Source organism: Salvia miltiorrhiza, chromosome 7, assembly GCF_028751815.1.
Source record: "Salvia miltiorrhiza cultivar Shanhuang (shh) chromosome 7, IMPLAD_Smil_shh, whole genome shotgun sequence".
NCBI lineage: Eukaryota > Viridiplantae > Streptophyta > Magnoliopsida > Lamiales > Lamiaceae > Salvia > Salvia miltiorrhiza.
The window spans coordinates 6,965,612-6,985,617 of NC_080393.1; the positions used below are offsets into that span (position 1 = coordinate 6,965,612).

The 20,006-nt window shown below is 33.6% G+C and overlaps 2 protein-coding genes across 11 annotated transcripts in view; one reads left to right on the plus strand and one right to left on the minus strand.

Moving 5' to 3' along the window:
• The window catches only part of LOC130992114 (nucleolar complex-associated protein 2), an 884,658-nt gene that overhangs the window by 357,060 nt on the left and 507,592 nt on the right, over window positions 1–20,006 (plus strand). The gene's annotated exons all lie outside the window — the stretch shown is intronic.
• LOC130992130 (nucleobase-ascorbate transporter 6) lies at window positions 608–6,425 on the minus strand. 10 transcript variants are annotated; one of them, XM_057916645.1, is made up of 16 exons: window positions 6,162–6,355; window positions 5,720–5,788; window positions 5,305–5,436; window positions 4,420–4,517; window positions 4,162–4,335; window positions 3,869–3,969; window positions 3,343–3,418; window positions 3,121–3,180; window positions 2,831–3,015; window positions 2,181–2,277; window positions 1,935–2,021; window positions 1,722–1,780; window positions 1,542–1,633; window positions 1,373–1,450; window positions 1,131–1,291; window positions 608–1,055 (listed from the first exon to the last, which is right to left on the minus strand). In XM_057916645.1, the coding sequence occupies exons 3-16, from the start codon at window positions 5,408–5,410 to the stop codon at window positions 837–839; spliced, it is 1,593 nt and encodes a 530-aa protein (XP_057772628.1). In that variant the 5' UTR covers window positions 5,411–5,436; window positions 5,720–5,788; window positions 6,162–6,355; the 3' UTR covers window positions 608–836. The 10 variants fall into 10 exon arrangements, with proteins under 10 accessions (XP_057772628.1, XP_057772626.1, XP_057772625.1 ...); XM_057916643.1 differs by having other exon boundaries at window positions 5,707–5,788; window positions 6,162–6,339; XM_057916642.1 differs by having other exon boundaries at window positions 5,707–5,788; window positions 5,917–6,330.

Sequence of the window (20,006 nt, forward strand, 5' to 3'; positions counted from 1 at the left end):
CCTACTTGTAAAAGTATAATAAAAGATATCATTTGCTACGGATTTGCCCTTCATAGCGACAACGCTCAAATACGTGGATTTTCTTTGTAAAATTGTGTAATAGTTTATTTTGAACTAACGATGAAAGCACGAACATTGTTCATTTTGGAGGCGATGGTGGGATGTTGTGGCGGCGTGGACGGAGAAGGGAAATGAGGCCGGAGACGTGGATTGAGAGTATGCTACAGCGTGTAGAATTATTAGCTTAGAGTTTTTTTAATGTTTAATTTATTTTAATTCATTTCATTTAAGGCAAATTTATCATTTAACGTAAAAATGTGTAGTTTATATGAGTATATTAATCTTTGTAACAATAAACAGGCTATTATCTACTGTTAACTCTCATAACTCAAATGTAAAAATAAATATCAACTCTGGAGTCAAGTTTTTGGGTACAAAGAAAAAGGATAAGGATCACAATTGACCTAAACTAAAAAGGATAAGGATAAGAATCAATATTCCTTTTTGATAATATTCTCTTGTTCTCTATTTAAAATTTTAAAGATTAATAGTCTTCCTGCAGCGAGTAGTTAAATTTTGAAACAACACAAATTAAAAAAACTCAATCTAAAAGCAGCAATTTGCATCGTGCTACTTATATAACGAATAAATTTACACCAAAAAGAGATAAGAAAAAACATACAAATAAATAATCTAAGACATCTTTGAAAATGTCAGGCTATTTCATCTCTCTCTATTACCAGGTTACAAAAGGCACAAGTCAAAGAAGAGTGGTATAGTAACAGGGGGCACTTACCGACCACAGATTCCGGCGAAAATCCCTTACACCGTCGCAATCAGACAGACGGGAAATACTTGTTCAAGTTGAAGGGAAGGGAGTAGAATTCCTCACTTCTCGAATCAGTCTTGAAGGAGCGGAACTTGTCCCACCAGTGCTTGCCTCTGTCTTTCCTAATCCCTCCATCTTTCCTGTGCAGGGTGTTGTCCAAGAAGTATGCCAGTAAGCCAGCAACGAAAGCTTCCGATGAGAAGGGCACGTTCACCATGTCGTTGAACTGAAAAAGACAGATCCATCATGATGCTGTAAGCAGTATCTAAAAGCAACTTTGAGTTTTAAGACAAATTGATACCCATCTGCCTGAGGTGTGAACGGGGCCGAACCCCTGTATAGCTGTGTACTCGTTGAAGTACTGGGGGATCGAGAACCCAAGGAAGATGGAAAATCCTAATATGAACTTTGTTCGGAAACTGTTGAGGTTGCAGAACTGGAGGAAACTCACACCAGCGGCACCTGTGTTGTTTTAACAGGAAATCTGAGTTCATTTTGTAGATCAATAAATATGAGAGAATGAGCTCGGTGGAGTGTACGCACCAACGTATGCGAAGAAGAGGCAGTACAGAGCAGCCACGATAGGTGCTGGAATCGAAGCAAAGACTGCTCCGAATTTCCCTGTGAAGAAAAGATGATTGTTGTTGATTGAGGCATAGATTGACATGGGAAAGAATTGAGATTTTTCACTGAAAAGAACAACTGTTTTTACCAAGAACAGAAAAGAAAAGCATGAATCCAGCAGATATCTGAACTACTCTTCGACTGCCAACACGTGTCAGTGCTAATAGGCCAGCATTCTCACTAAATAGAAATGGAGGGAAGAAGTAAACTTTTATGGTTTAATCAATTAAGATAAAAAGATATGCACAATTGATTGTCAGGCTCTTACATAGACACGGATGATCCATTGCCAGTTCCGAACAACCCAGATAATAAGATAGCGATTCCCTGTACAAAAAGGCCCATATTGGTTCGAGATAAGAATGGTATAGAAGAAGTAATAGTATGACAATAAACCTTTCTCTCTCTCTCTCTCTCAAGAGCAAGATTTCTGTTAAGACAAAGAGGTGTGCGAGTTGATGGTAAGATGCCATATATATACCTGCCAGCCAACCCCACGGCTGAGAATCGATGGGGGAATAGCAGTTGCACTGGCATATCTGGCAACAGCAATAAAGCCACCAGTCGACTGCATTTAACATTGTAAAGATGAAGTTATCCAAACACAAAAATTCACAAAATCTGCAACAGATAACATCACACATGTCATAGGGATCTTCAACCCACACAATCTGAAGGAAAGTAACACGAAGAAATAAGAGTGAATGTGAATCGGGTGAAAACAAACCTCTACAAGAGCAACAAATGCAGCCATCATCATAGCGAAGGCTTCACCAGCATCAAATGACGGAGCTCCCCATTGGAAAGGATAAGGAACTCTTATCCTGCATGTGCAAGCCCAAGATAGTGAGATACACATTATACTTAATTTAGTTAATTATAACTCTCATGTATCTTCTTCCATAGTCATAAAGACATCCCATAAGCTCATTCGATTAGATACTCTGGAGTAGAGTTGTCATTTGACGACGTTGCCATCAAAATCTATCATCTAATTTATTCATTTTGAAAGCTGAGATGAAAAACATAGTACAATATCAATTTATCGAGTAAACAATGTGCACTTGGGTGTCTATTTCTATAAATCTTTCGGAAGGGTCTCTTTCCAATTTACCAGTACCTACTACTTTTCCCAACTGTCCCTTTTCACCTCTCCTCCCTTCTCTATATCTCGTACCTCAGCCTCCCTCTTTCTACCTCCCCCTCTGTCCCTCCTGCTGCCCAAAACTCAGTGGTTCCCTTATCTTTCTCACTTAGGTACCTAATCCTATCATTTCTTTCTCGAATATATCACTCAAGTCACATTATTTATTCTGAAGAGCTGGGTGCAAAAACACGATAAGATGGCATTAGTGTCAAGTTTTATGGCTAGCTTACCATGGAGCAGCATCAATAAGTCCTGCACGATCAGTTCTGCAGCTTGCTTGGGTCTTTGGTGATTTTCCATCATAGGCCCCACCTACAGTAAGTAGATGGGCATAGATCCATACAATTACCACCGAGAATATAACAGCAAAGCGGTCGAGGATATTCTTTCCTGGTTTAACCAAGTGGACCAAATACTGCAGGAACCATAAGATTGATTTTACTAGAGTGTATAAAGTCGCTGATTAGTGCAATAATACACAAATGTGGATAATAAAGTTAACTGGTCTTTCAAACCTTACCTGAGAAAAGAGAACTATAACAATGAGCATTGGCAGTCCAATCTCAATGCATTTGGCAACCTAAAAAAAAAAAGGAAAATCAAATTCAAGATTGAAAGTGGAAATATCACAAAGCACTTGGAAACAAGAACCAGCAGAGCATCTGTGAGAGTGAGGGAAATCATCTTTATTGTGTGTGCATGGTACGTGAAAGAGAGTGAATGTGCACGGAATTGCACGAACCCCAGGAAAACCAAACTCGTAGAGCCCAAAACCAGCAAGAGCAACCAGAGGAACAGCTGAGAGTGGACTCAGAAATCTGGATTACAAATAAATTTATGGATCAGTAACAAACAAAACATTGCAGCTATTAAATTACAGGGTAGGTATGGACTTCTATATCAACTTAATAGAGTCAAGTTGTCAGTTAGAAATGATTTTTCCATGCCAATGATAAGTCCATACACAACGGTTCTACTGAGGATAAACAATATGAATTGCAAGTAAATCTAGCGTGTTATTAACTTGTACAAGAACCTCATCCCCCCAACACCAAAAAGGATAAAAAAGAAACCACTTCCCACAAGAAGAGATAAGAAAAAGGTTTATGGACTACATTGAGTAATAAAATGACTTAAAAATGTATACGGTCTTAAAGATATTCCAGTCAAGCAGACAAGCTGCTACGACTATAATTTTGATATTAAAACAATTGAAGCACTTCGACCATGACAAACCATGCAGAATCCATATGATAAAGGTATTGCACCTTGCAACGTTACGCCATAGACCACTGAAACCTAGCACAATTTGAATCGTTGAAGCAACAATAAGTGCACCCTGGGTAGCCCGCATGATCTTCTTGAACCTCTGCACGTCCATTTAGAGTTAACTACATATTAGGAGAAATACTGAATAAAAAGGAACTTGCATGTCATTAGCTGTTTAAGGATCTTGTTTGTTACAATTCCAGTAGCAGCATGGTTATGTGCTAGAAAACAAGACTCAATGCATCTTCAGAAGATCAAAAGGTACAACAGCAACAGAATCAAGAAAACGAACCGATACAGGATCTGGGTCATTCCATCTACCAGACAGGATAATTGAGATTGTGGGGGCAACAAAGGTGTATGAACCTCCAATTACAACAGGTAATCTGGTGCCAAACCACGTTTGCAACAGCGTGTTCAACCCCGAAACGAACAATAGCGTCTGAATAACTTTTGCTTTCTCCTCCTGAAAGAAGCTGAATTTATCTAGGTCTCAAACAGAAACAAACTGCAGAAAGCATAATTGGCTATGATCATAAAAATGCCTCACGTTTCCTCCACCCATTTGGGGAACCAGGGCAGTGGGTATGATGACCGTCGTGCCAAGCATTACCAGATAATGTTGGAACCCAAGAAGGATCGCCTCCGCTGAAAAACATTAACCACACAGAGTGAGAAGATTTCCAGCCCATAATACCCATCAGTGCATGCACAGAAAATTCATCTGGTAGTTGCAGGAAGATAGGTTAGTTCGTGCTGATATTACATCTCAAATGATGATTATATATAATGATAATAGAGAACCTTATGCAAAATCAATTACGGTTTATCCCACACCACTGTGTGACCGAAATAACATCAAAAGTGCTAGACAAGTTGCAGAGTATACAATCAATAATAGCATGAGTCACCATCAAGAGTGAACCACATGTGAAGCACTCTAAACTTCAAATTTTAAAAGGAAAGACAATTAATATAGTGATATCCTGAGTAGTAAGTACAAACATCCGTTTAAGGAAAATGCATAAGATCCAACCCACAACAACAACAAAAGAAAACAAAAAAAGACAATATATGTGAAAGATTAAAGTGCCGAAAAAGCAAGCTGGGGTAAAAAAAATGGAATCACAGAATCAGAAAATATTTGATGCTAGTTAACCACACAAGAATCAATCAATACAGAAGCAGATAAAATAGGTGTTGGAGCAACTGGCTCCACCCAATATTCGGCAAACACTTTCTACCAAAACCCAGAAAACAATTGACTCAAAGAATATACACAGGCATAAAGTATAAGAAAAGGACTAAATCAGAACACAAACAATTGAGAAAAATAAAAGAATAGGGCTACAGCAAATCCCCAACCACCCATACTAAATTAAAAACAGAATATGCTAAAAACGTGATAGAAATAGCAAAATCATGAGATACTGACGCCATGGAGGAGGGCTGGTAATGCAGAAAGAAACATTGGGAAGCTGATCTTTCGGCGGGTGCGGCGCTGGCTCGTCGGCCTTCGGTGCTGGACCTCCGCCTGCCATTTCTTGCTTCTTCTAATCTTCAATATCTGCAGAAAAAAGGGTAACAACAAATAAAAAGAAGAATGGTCACAAAAAAAGATGTTCAATATTTACAGTCCAAGACTGCAAGCAGTAAATGCAAAAGTCCCAAATCTGCAAATACCCCGGATCAAAAATCTTCAAGAGCGTTGCAAAAAAGTGACAAAAATATATTTATATACTTTTAGGAAGAACCCAGAAGCTAGAAATGTAACATTCAAGCACAAAAAAAAAGGAAAACAACACAACATAATATATCAGGAAAAAAAAGAACTCACCACACCCACCCACCTCTTTGAGCTAACAGCAAGTAGAAGTAATTAAAGAGCGCAAAATTTAGGGATACAGATGAAAATGAAGCTGTAACAGAAGAAAGGTGTGAGAGTGGTGTGTATGTGTTAAGGAAGTGTCATTATTGCAAGAAAATCAGTATTATAAACAGGAAAAAGCAGCAAGAAAAGAGGGAGAGGGAGGAAAAAGAAAGGCACCTAAATAGTGAAACTTTTCAAGAAGCAAAATCAAGTGAAGGTGTTGAAGTGAACCAATGTCACTAAATCAAACGACCCCACCTCAAGGAAAAAGTTTGAGCAGAAGAAAAGGAAATTGAAAATAAAGCAGAAAGCTTGAGAGAGAGAGGGAGGTAAAAGGATGTTTTTTGCTCAAAGGTGAGAGAGAAAGAAGAGCAGAAAAACCAAGGAAAAAGTGTGAGCAAAAAATGTGAAAAAAGGAACACCTGCCCCGAGCAAAGCTTGTGTACTGTCAAGCCCTTCTTTTCTCTCTCTTGCTTGCCTTCTCTCACTAGCTAGAAAAAGAAAAATGGTAAAGAAAGGAAAAACATACGCTGAGAAGAATCTTTAATAAAGGGTTGTTTAATGCTTTGTTTAATGTTCTCCTTTTCTCTTTTCCTTTCGTGCGTTGTTTGTTTCCTTTCCCTGCAATTACATATGCTTTCTTGCAGAGGATAACAGTGTTAACAACTGCGAATACAAAATTTATTCAGATAACTAGTTAGTAAATTTGAAGTATTTTAATCTGAATTAGAATCATTTTTAAGTCAATAATCAGTCATCAATCAGGCCCATTCATGTGATCTGAATTTACATCAACTTTGTTTTTATGTAAATCACTACTATTATTCAAAATTAAAATAAAGACAAACTTTAATTAATATAATAATTTCCACTTTGGATCTAAGTTCAAACTTCAGATGACTCTTTCAAATTTCTCCCAAAACTTTTATAAGTGAAATGAGTATACATTTTCATACTATCAATTCTTTTATCATGTTTAAATTATTTACATTCGATTAATTTATCGGACAATTACTCCTTTGTACCATGTCCAATAATAATTGCCTTATTTTGTCTCATTGGGAATGAGTTAAGTCATTAAATAAATATTCTTGTTGATAAAGATATATCAGTTCAAAGCTCACTAACGCCTTAATATTAAATTATAAACGAATTTTCTTAAGTTTGAGCTTATTCTCTTCGATGAATTTATGATATTAAAAATTAAAAAATGGTTCGTTTCCCAAACAAAATTTTCTACGATTCTCAGCCAAGCATTTAATTACTCAACAACTCCACTGCAAAAACATGTTTTAGCTCGAAGTATAATGGTGAATAGAATATCTAAACTATATTAACATAGTTCTTGATAATGTTTAATTTGTAGTATATTCAATGTCTATTTTACCCTCGTGGCACTACAAATAGAATAGAAAAAAATAAATTAGTAGAAGGGGAGAGGGGTGTGGAATGTGAAATGACAATAATAAAATAATTAAGGGTGTGATTGACTAATTGATAAAAATTGTGGCTACATTCAAAAGGGAATATTGGGATACCCAAAAGAGAGAGTGAGACTGGACTTTGGGATACCAAACACTGCACACCGACACATTCTCTTTTTTTTTTTTTTTTCGCATCCAACTTGCATATTCATAGCCAATTGCCACAAAATAGTTGTTTAGGCAAATAATTTATTAATATTGTTTAATTTGATGGTTTTAAAAGAAGTTTTTTCTACGAGGATAATCCAGCATTGGTGATAGGCTATGAGTAAATCTTAATGTTGCACAACTTCATGTCACTGTGGTCATTCTTATACTGGTTGTCAACAATTTCATTAACTACGCTGTCACATTTTTCAATATCTTCTTTATTTCAATAATGTACCGACATAGAGATTATAACATTAGATAAAAGATAATTCTAGCAAAAGGTCCAAAACTAACGCCCTTATATTTCCGACTATATTATCTTTCACTCTCTTAATTTATATGTTGAATTTTCATATACCTAACTCAAGAAGATGATTGTTGGTCCTTATTTGATAGTATTTGAGAAAATCAAAATGGACGGTTTTGTATAAAAAGAAATTTACGGTCCATATTTGTAAGAGAGTACCAACTAAACGTCATTTTCTATAGATGATTAGTTTTTGGGTGACGATTAGTCCCAAGTTCCGAAACAATCTTCATGCTTCCTTTTTTACTTTGGTTGTTCGGTTCCTGCTTTAAAAAGACACTTCTTTTACTGCTTAATAATTTTCGCATTGGATTTTCATTAAATAGATTTTAACGAGATATTACCCTTAGGGGCCGTTTGATTTGCAGTTTAGAATTGATTAGGATTAAAATTATCTTGAAAAATTAGTGTGGATTAGTGTGGATTTATATTATTTCATGGGTGTTTGATATCATGGCTACTTAATCCTATATTGTGTTTGATATTCATAGGATTATATTGGATTATATTATCTAATACCAAAACTATCCTCATATAATTTTAAAAATATCATATATGTCCACCATTACTTGGGCATTTGCATCGATATGCGTGAGAAAGGGTAGCAGAATTTTTATCCAACTTCGCAGTATTAAAGTTATCCGAGGGGGGGAGGCCGGATTATTAGTATGGGTTATTCCCACAAAATAGCATATAGAAGTAGGATTAAGTAGGAGTTGACCACATTAATAGAACATGATATCAAACATCACACTAACCTGTATTAATTTAATTTATCCTACCTATAAACCCATATCAAACAGGCCCTTAGTTTGCGTCATGTGCTTTCAATGGTTGCTTAGGTTTCTTCTCCCCTCTTTCTTTATTCCTTTTTTGGTTCTCTTAATAAAGCTTCAATTTAATAACAAAATCATTATAGATGATGGTAGTCGCGTTATGTATGAGCTATGTGTAATTAATTTAATTTAACATGTATTTCTCAAATTTGAAGTTGTGATTTTTTTTTTGTCACAGTGTATCCGTTATTACAAGGTAAAATGGACATTTACCTGCAATTAGTCAATGTGAATTGACAGTTTCCAGCCACCATATAATTGTATTAAGGGTTAATTCCATACAAATTAAGAGTTACTTCATTCGTCTCACGAATCTTGACACGTTTGGATTCGGCACGGGAATTAAGGAGTTGCAGATTAGTGTTTTAAGTGTATAGTTAATAAAATATAAAAGTGATAAAGTAGGAGAAAGAATGTAATAAAAGTAATAAAGTAGGAGAAAGAGAGAGAGAGTAATAAAAGTGATAAAGTAGAAGAGAGAAGATAATAAGTAATTATTATCCAAAATGAAAATGTGTCAAGATTCGTGGGACGGCCCAAAAAGGAAAACGTGTCAAGATTCGTGGGACGGAGGGAGTATTCTATATAAATTTTGTAACTTTCAATACATTATTCTTTTATTTACATATTAATTTCAAACTTTGTATTTAAATTACTCAATTTTTTTTTAAGATTTTGCATACTTGCTGGATTCCGATATTGTACATTGATAAGGGCTCGTTTGGTTTTCAGTAAAGGATTATGTAGGATAATTTGTAACCAGGATATTTAGCGTGGATAATGACAGATTATTAATACTGAGTTGGTGTTTGCTATCATGGCTAAATAATAAATATCTTGGTTTAAGTTAATCCTTGGGGGAGGTGGTATTATTAATCCTAAGAAATTTGGATTAATAATACTAGGTCGTGGGATTAAATCGGGTCATCCGCATTATTACTAAATAATATCAAATACTAGACTGATTCGTACTAAATTAGTTAATACAGTGTATTAGTCAATATCAAACACGCATTTGATGTGTGAATTGTGTGATTTTGAATTTAAAAATGTATTCTTTTTGTCGACATGCAACATACATGATACACCATCAATAGTAATATATTCATCTTAATTCAGTGGTATTTTTGTATTTAATTGGTTAATACTTAATAGATACATTCATATAATTACTACTTAATAAAATTATTAGGAGAACAACATACTACTTGATTAGTGAGTATTTACTATTTATACTAGCAATCTTATTTTAGTAGGAGTATTAACTATTTATGACGACGGACTATATTAGTTTAGTTTTAGGTAGTTGAATAATCATGAATGAAAATATGGGTTCTAGATAAATAAGCGGAAGTAGACAAAAATATGTCGAGAAAATAATAACCTAAAATATAGTGTTGATAAATTAAAGTGTAAGTCTTGTCCCACGCATGTAACATTATGATATGAACGTTGAATACACTTAACTCAAATGGTTGTAGCCATATAATCTATTGTTTTTATTAGGGCAAGTTAGTATTTAATTTTATTGAGCAAGTGACAGGTGCTAGGATTGACTACTAAAAGCGTGACACCACAAATCGGTGTAAACTGTGTGATTGCTGAAAGTTCTAGTGCATTGTGTAAGCCATGTGGCACTGAAAAAAAATACTCCAAATAAAATTGGACTATTTTTATGGTATTAATTACTATGTGGGGGGCATTTTGTGTCAATTAGACAAACAATTGATTGTGGTTGGTGAATTGGCCTTTTCATGCTTATCTCAATCTCCAACTGTAATTGTTTTTTTGTACATTCATTAGGGCATATAAATTGTATGAGTTTTAGTTCTACCCCTCAACTATGTGTGAGTACCATTTTGATCCCTTCAAACTGCATAAATATAAAATGTTACCTTCCTTAAAGAAAAAATGTTTTGGTTTTAATCTGAAAAGTTATAGTTTTATTTGTCAAATGTTCAACTAAAAAGGTGGAGTATTTTTTTACTTTTTATCTTTATTATTTTTAAATTATTAGATATTCATGAATATATATATCCAGGATAGTAGTACTTTATTTTTTTCTCTAAAAATAAAGAAACAATATATTTTGGTTGGACCATTCGATAAAGTTAAGTTTGTGAAAATGATTTATATCTCACAGGTCCTTATATTTTATTTAATGAGGAAACGCGAAAACCCTATCTATTTATTTTGGCTAAATGTAACTAATACGCTAATTAATAATGAAAACTAAAATTAAATCGTCCACGAAATCTAGTTCAAACGATAATATTATTTCTAGAAACGAGTACTCTTTTCTTTACATTGAATTAATTATCAGTTATATTATATTATAACATCCAATAGTAGTATCAATTACGTGTAGTATAAGCATTAATATGATTTGTCCATGATGTGATAATTATGTACAAACAATTATGTTGCTTTGACTTTTGATGCGTCGGATTATCTAAATGATATTTTTCTCTTAAAAGAAATTAATAATCGTTGGTAATTTAAATCTACCCATGTGTGCGATTATTTCTGTTTGGACTATCAAACCAACATTCTTTCTGAGTAACTACTATTGTTTTGCTGATTTTTAACCAACCATCAAGTCTTAAATCTGAGGAAATAAATTCGTCGATCATTGGGTGGCATAATGATGTAGAGGTAGTTCCTAGGTTGAGCTATAGAGGTCATGTGTTTGAATTTTTGATAAAGTTAATTATGTAAGGTTGAATTTAGGGACAAAATGTATATATAATTCCGAAACATAAAATTTAAAAAATACTCATTTTTTATAAAATATAGTATAATTTATACCTATTTAATTTTTTTTTTACCCTAACGATGAAGCGCAGTCTGTTAATAAGACGCTTCTCCTCCAACCACTAAGTTAGATGTTCGAGTCACCTAGAAAGTTAGAATGTGAGTGTGTTTTCATTTCTTTGAGTGATAACAATTTTTTTTTAAAAGAAAATTTATTTTTTACCCTTATGTCGAGCATTAATATATTTTGTATTGATGTTCGACTGCTCGACTCGCAATGATAGAATATGTCGAGCATTAGTGCATTTTCTAAGAATATTCGACTCGCAATAATCGAGGCTATCGAGTATTGATATATTTACCATTAATGCTCAATTCGAAGAGAGGTCAAGCATGAATATATATATTTACCACAAATATGCTAATGCTCAACATACCCGACTTGTAATGGTCAAACATGTCGAACATTAGTATATTTACTATTAATGTTCGACATGCTCGAATTGCATTGAACGAGCATATCGAACAAAGTTCTCGATTTTAGTAAAATTTGTGATTTAAATAAGGCAATTTTGCGAGTACACTAATTAGTTTACCAGCATCAAGCTGCACAAATATTAACTCTATAGTTTTCATTGCCAATAGGAGAAAAAGAGATAAACAAACATGTTAGTGCATAGTGAGAATGCTGAGCATATATATATTCCATCGTGTGATTTTATTCTCTCATGATCCCGTAATTTTTCTTAAAAGTTAGTGCTTATTTTGAGTGTATATAATCACTAACATCCCTAAAAACGATTAAACAAAATTTAAGAATCATAAATAATCAAACTTATACAAACTAAACCGACACTCATAAATTAATTTAAGGATCATGAAGGTGTTTGGATCAATTAACATCCGATAATTAAATATTACGAAGTTGATTTTATCATCTTTGCAGTATACACATATGTGACAGCCTTGATATTTTGTGACAGCCTTGTAAATAAATATCAGTTAATGCATGCGACAACAAACATACACACATATGATACATAGAGAGAGAGGAACGCTATGCTACACATTATTTGTAAGCGCGCAGTTTGTAACTGAATATTGTTGACATATAGTTTTATGTTAGCATTTTTTTAATTTTATTTTTTTCTCATAAATTACAATCAAGATTATTAAATTTACAAATGCATATAAAAATCAAAGTTTTGTTTTTTTCCCTCTTTAACTTTAAAGAGAGTGTTAGCGTATGAATTGTATACTGTTTTAACATGTCATTATGTAGTTGTGCACTTTGCTATACTAGTACTTACAAATATGAAATGTCCCTTCTTAATCATGCAGAGTTTCAAATGGCAATTTTCTTATATGTGGCACTGGCACTGGTTAAGCAAATAATCTTCACGAAATATTTGTGTATATGTCTTCAGTGACTTTATTCCCTCGCTATTATGTAAATCCTTTGATGAGATTAGTGATTGAAATTTTGAAACACAAAAACTCCTGTGAAACCGATTTTACAATGACACTACTTCAATATACAAATGACACTATAACATTTTAAAGTGTCATTTGTATGTTGAAGTAGTGTCATTAAAAATGTTAAATTGTTATTTGTATATTGAAATAGTGTCATTCGAGAAACTGATTTTACGTAAAATCAATTTCACGGCAGAGCACCTCAATTTGAAATATATCATCAAAGATTATCGGTTCTTCACAAAAGGAAATGTGAATTAGGGTTGAGCAAGATAAATCTATTTAAGGCGACGTGGAGATTATTTCAAAGACATCTCTTATGCATATATACTTCTTTGAGTCTTTGATTTCATATTGTAGTCTCATGTTTCTTATAAGTGTGATAGAGTCTAGAAGCTAAGTTATAGTTAGAGATCCGTATATTCTGTTTATTCTTACAAAACAAGTCTTTTATTTTACAAGGAGGCGTTTATTTCGAGTGATAGTATAAATTGATCAAATTAATCTAAGTTAATCTACTATTTACTTTGACGGAATGATTAACTTTGCTTTTATTTGATCATCTTGCCATACAAATTCAAAGAGGAATAAAATTGAATAGTATAGTAAAGACAACATCAATCTTTAGTGTAACCGACATTTTTAAGGTGCATAACACAATATAAAGACAAATATAATATTTATAACATTTTATCGGAAAACACCTACAGAATTAAAATGTACAAGCACATTGATTGTAAAAGATGAAACATATATAATATGTCAAACTGAGTACTTTTATTTCCAAATTAATGAAAGAAATATTAGAGGCAGTTGATTTACCCAGGTTTGTAGGCTGCAGAGTTGTAGGACCGCCTCGTAATATTGAAAACTCAGTCGGTAGAGATCCGCTCCCACTCCTGCAATTGGGTTAATGATAATACTATGATTTAAAAATGAAATTAAGTAGTACTCCCTCCGTCTCATGAAGCATGATCCATTTCTTTTTTGCACGAGAATCTGCCGCACTACGTTCAAAAGGTGATATTGTTATAAATGTTGCTTCAAGTGGAATAGCTTCTCTTTTTTTTGCCTGGAGGAAGAACAACACATTCACGCTTCAAAATTCCAATCAATGCAAATGAAGACTCAACGTGCGATATAGAACAAGGCAGTGATCTTGTTAATCTCATAATAAGAGTAGAACTTATCATTTGGGATGAGGCACCTATGATGCATAAAATTTATTTTGAAGCATTGGATAAAACTCTGCGTGATATAATGCGTTTTTCCTGCCCTCATAGCTATGACGTTCCATTTGGAAGTAAAATAATTGTTTTTGGTGGAGACTTTCGTCAAATTTTACCAGTAGTTCCTAAAGGTACCAGACAAGATGTTGTGAACACAACAATCGATTCTTCATATCTATGGAAGAGTTGCACTGTCTTAAGATTGACAAAGAACATGAGACTTCAAACTGCATGCACAAATGAAGAATCAATACAATTGGAACAATTTGCGAAGTGGATAGCAAGTATAGGAGATGGAACAATAGGAGGTCCAAATGATGGTGAAGTTGAGATTGAGCTTCCAGATGAAAGTCTTATTAAATATTCAGGAGATCCTATTGCAGCTATTGTCAATGAGATTTATTCGGCATCCAGCAATTGCACTGAAAATTCGATCTATTTGCAGGAACGAGCTATTTTGCCGCCCACGCTAAATGTGGTTGAGTCCATCAATCAATATATGGTGTCATTGAATGAGTGTGAAGGCAGAAAATATTTGAGCTCAGATAGGACATGCACAACAGAGTGATCAACTTCATCATTGCTCCAGGACATACACACGCCAGAGTTCTTAAATAGTCTTAAATGTTCTGGCGTCCCCAATCATGAACTATATTTGAAAGTTGGAACTCCAGTCATGCTGTTGAGAAATATAGATCATGCAAATGGTTTGTGTAATGGTACTAGATTGGTTATTACAAGACTTGGGAGCCACGTATTGGAAGCTAAAGTTATAACTGGTCAGAATGCTGGAAATAAAGTTCTCATACCAAGAATGTCATTGACGCCATTGGATCCAAGATTGCCGTTCAAATTCCAGAGAAAACAGTTTCCAATCATAGTCTCTTATGCAATGACGATAAATAAAAGTCAAGGTCAATCATTGTCCCGCGTTGGATTATTTTTGTAAAAACCTGTTTTTCGTCATGGCCAATTGTATGTAGCAGTTTCACGTGTCACAAATCATAATGGTTTAAAAATTTTGATTTGTGAAAATGAAGGTGACAACAAAAAAACTGCTACTACAAATGTTGTATACAAGGAAGTATTGCAAAATATATAATATTCTACTTTTGACTCCATTGTTCTATATATTTACGAAGAACAATACGTTTTAAATTTATTTGTCTATTATTTCTTCATTTATTTAAAGTTAAATTTACTTTTCTGTTAACGATATAATCTTAAAATATAAGATTATATGCTTAAATATATATTTTAGTACTTATAATATATATATAATGTAATAAGATACTATATGTAGGGGTGGGAATTTCGGGATCGGGTAATCGGGTACCCGATACCCGACCCGAAAAAATCGGGTATCGGGTACCCTATACCCGAAAAATTCGGGATCGGGGTCGGGGTCGGGTATTTAGGGTGTGAAAAAATCGGGTATCGGGTATACCCGATCGGGTATCGGGTATACCCGAATTACCCGATTTTTTAATTAATAAATTTTAAATTATATAATTAAAGTTTAAGTCCCAATCTGGCAGATTCCGTCCCCATTTGAAATCCAGCCCTAACCCCTAAGTAATCCCTCCCCCCCCCTCCCTGCAGCCGCCGCCCCCACTCCCAGTCCCCCCCACGCGGCGCTGTCCCGGCGGCAGGGGCTGGACGCCGCCTCCATCAGCAGCATCCCCATCGTGCTGCACCGGGAGTCCATGTCCGACGGCGAGTGCTGCATATGCCTTGGGATATTCGGCCGCGCTGCCGCCATTGGGATCTGCGCCGGATCTGCGCTCCCAGTCCCCCCCAGTCCCCCCCACACGGATCTGCGCTCCCAGTCCCCCCCACACGGATCTGCCCCCAGCTGCATATGACAAGGTCAAAGTGCTGCCGCGCTGCCGCCATTGCTTCCACTCCGAGTGCGTCGATAGGTGGCTCACAACTCAGTCGAGTTGCCCGCTTTGCCAGTGGAGCTCCGACAACGCCTACGCCTTCTCTTCTTCTTCTTCTTCTTCTTTTTTTTTTTTTTTTTTTTTTTAAATACAGATTTTCTATGATTTGTATGAATTTCTTGATTTGTATGAATTTCGGCTGAATTTGCTGCTTAGCTTCATTAGAATTTGCTGCTGCTTTGAATTGGGGAAATGGCTTGGTTTTCTGCTGTATTTCCTCATTTCGATTTTTTTTTAAAATCGGGTATTAGGGTACCCGAATACCCGACTCGGGTACCCGAGTCGGGTATTAGGGTACCCGATTTCAAATTCGGGGTCGGGGTCGGGTAGTAGATTTAGGGTATTTTCGGGTTCGGGTACCCGATTTTTTCGGGTAGGGTACCCGAACCCGACCCGATTCCCAGCCCTAACTATATGGCTTCTTAAAGTTTAAAAATTATAGATTATCAAATGGTAATATACGTATAGTATGACTATTTATTATATTTTAAATATATTAAAATATTGACAATATAACTATAAAAAAAAATTAAATCCTGTGCATCGCACAGGCGTAACACTAGTTAATAGTATTTTATATGTTAAGTGTGGTAGGTGAAAAAGTGAAAAGGTGAATAAATGGTAAATTTTTTGCCATTTTTAAAAACAGGTCAAGCTTCGTGGGACAAATCAAAAAGAAAAGTGAGTCATGTTTCGTGGGACGGAGGGAGTATTTAATAGAGATTTAAAAACGAACTTAAAAAATGAATCGAAATTAAAATATATCGAGAGAAATCCTAACCCATATATAGATCACTACTAGTCTACTACTGACAAAGTTTTCTGTTATTCCCTCCGACCACAAAATGTTGTTATAATTTGTCATTTTGTAATAATCTATTTTTAGTAATTTTGTGGATCCCTTTCTCTACTTACTAACATGTGAGCTTCATTTTTTCATTCAGTAACTAATTAGTTAACTTTTTTCACTTTTCTTTATTTGTGGGTTCCTTTCTCCAGTAACTAAATAAATAATAGTACAATTTTTTTAAAAACTCATGTCATCCTCCATTAGGATAATATTTTGTGAACGAAGTGAGTAGTTTTTTTTTCTTTTTTTTAAAAGCTAGGTTAGATTTTTTTTTTTTTTTTGAGGGCAAGCTAGGTTAGAATTGAAAACGTACATAATAATGATTAAATAGATAAATAAACGTACATAACAGTACTTTAGTAAACGAGGACTAGGAAATACTACTGTTATATTACTATATTTTTATTTTATTTTGAATTTTTCTAAATGGCGAAATTATTTAACAGCAGTAGTAGGTAATAGTAGTACTACACTACTAGCTAGGTACTACTATCATTAATAACAATGCATTATTATTATTATTATTATTATTATTATTATTATTATTATTATTATTATTATTATTATTATTATTATTATTATTAAGTTTACTAGTATTAGAAACGCTATTTATATTTATAATTAGGGTGTGCTTGTTTTTATTCCTCTAAATAGGGAGATAATATAATGAGATATATATTTATTATTTGAAGTGGAGACCATGACATGTACACCATATTTTATATATTTTATTCGTTTTGAATGATAATATATTTATTTATTTTTTATATTAAAATTAATATATTTTTAATTTTATAGTTACCATTAACTTTTCGTTAAGCAAAATGATTATTTAAAAGTATATGTCATAGAAATTTGGCGGAAGGCCAATGACAAAAGAAAGGGAAAAAATACATTAAATTATTGAATAATTGTAATTTAAGGTACGAGATAATCGATCCATAATAATTATCAGCCGGCATATGTCATTTTCATAAAGTGGAGACCTTGCATGTAAGAGTTGGGTTCCTCGTTTACGAGCGAAATAAATAATTTATAACAAATTAGATTTGGTATCAACCTTTACTTATATTGTACCAAATTAAAGTACAATAGTTATTTTTTCATTGTGATGTAAAGATTAGTTTGGTGGTGGGTGACTTATTTAATTATATAATAAATATTTGTTATAATTATTAAAGGAAAAAGTACTGCGGTTTTAGTCACTGCGAAAAAGTAGTTATATATGATCAAGCACGTGACACTTAATTTCAGAAACATTTTCATGAAAATATATAGGAGTTCGATTTCACGCATGTGTAATTATCGTTATAAATTGTTTCATGTGAAATTACATAATCTAAAAAAATTATGCGAGTAAGATGGAGTATCATAGATTAGTTGCAACATCATGCTACAAGAAGAAAGGATAAAAAAATTTAGTAAAACTTATGTTGTTAATTTCTTTCTTAACTAGCCAATGAGACATTGCTCTAATAACAAAGTTGAGGCACTCAAAGACTCTTATTTGTGAGAAGTTTTGGGGTTCAATCACGCCTGCGTGCGGCGATATTTTCTCACTTTAGGTGATGTTGTATAGTTTTTCCACAATTGTGTGATGTTGAGACGATATTTTTCCACTTTAGGTGGTCTTGTATTTTCGCATGCGTGCGGTGTAGTTTTTCCACAATTGTGTGATGTTGAGGTCCCGCCTGCATGCGAATTGCACAATTGATTAAATTCATAGTTGAGGTGATGTTTCCCACTTTAGGTGGTGTGTTGTATTCCCACAGTTTAACATTAAAAGATATTTCAAGCATAAGAAAAAATAAATATCGTTGTTTACGTGAACAGAATTATAATTACTTCTATATCATATAATAACTCATTCACTCAGAAATAGGAAATAATTATAATTTAATTCTGGAATATATCTTCAATATAATAAGGTATATCAAAATATATTAATTACTCATATGGGTCCGGAATTAAATGACTCGTTGTATAAAGCTAGATAGTGATATCATATGATATCATATCACCCTTCACTCCTTAATTGTTAGTTAGCCTTCAAATTTTATAATATAATTCTCTAAAGCACACAAAAAGTTCTTATCGATATGGATGATGGAAAAAATATCATACTATCCTTTTGAATAACATGAAATATATATAGAAAAAGTTCAAATTTAGATTAGTTCAAATGGATTATCAGATGAGTAAAAAATTCGATATTCAAATGATCAGATGATATCGTGAACTCTATAATCGGAAAGCAAAGAGAATAAAGAAATAATTTTCCATGATCCATCTATAATTTTAAATTTTCAAGACATGGACATTGGACATGCAGAAAACAGACATGTAGAAATTAAAGTTGGAGTTATACTGCTAGTCAGAAACGATCACCTACCCACCGTGGGCATGCATAATGTGCCCACCATGATGTGACAATTGTAATTATGGTAAGAGAATTTTAATTAGAGCAAGATTTATTAATTCTCTTTCCTAATTAAAATTGCCACATCAATGGTGGGCACGTTATGCTTGCCCACGGTGGGTAGGTGATCGGTTCTGTACTACTAGTAGTAATGTAATTTACGTGTTAAGAGATTGTTGTGCGAAGCTTATAAACTCTTAAAATACTTTTTTTGTTCTTTTAAAAATATGTATTTTTATTATTTTGGTACGTCTTATAAAAAATATATAGTATTTTTTATTTTTAGATATTTTTTATTCAAGATTTCCACACACATTATTATCCTAATTACGTTCTTTTTAATTTTTATAATTCACAGTGTTAAATTCACTATTATACTTATTATAATTTTGTATTCTCTAATTAATAGTATAATTAATTAAAATATTCATCATCCAAAAATTATACAGGATTAATTCATCTAAGAAATTGTCGCATATATATATTTGTGTCGGTCTAGATTTTTAAGGAATCAACCACTGATTTATATGATTGTGTAAAGAAAGAAAAATCGTCCACTACCCCGTATATATATATGCCAAAGAGTGTGAGGGATAAATTAGTCCTCGAATTAAGTATTTAATGCTTGAATCTGTCTAAAAATAATTGAATTAGTTACGTTAAAATTAGAAGGGCATTATATATATCCATATTATGTACACATAGATGAATTGTTCCTAAAAAATGGATGATGTTTCAATCATGCCAGCTTGAAACTTATTTGGACTATAGTTTGCTTTATTTCATAGTGGTGGGTAGCTAATTTAAAGTTGTCACCAC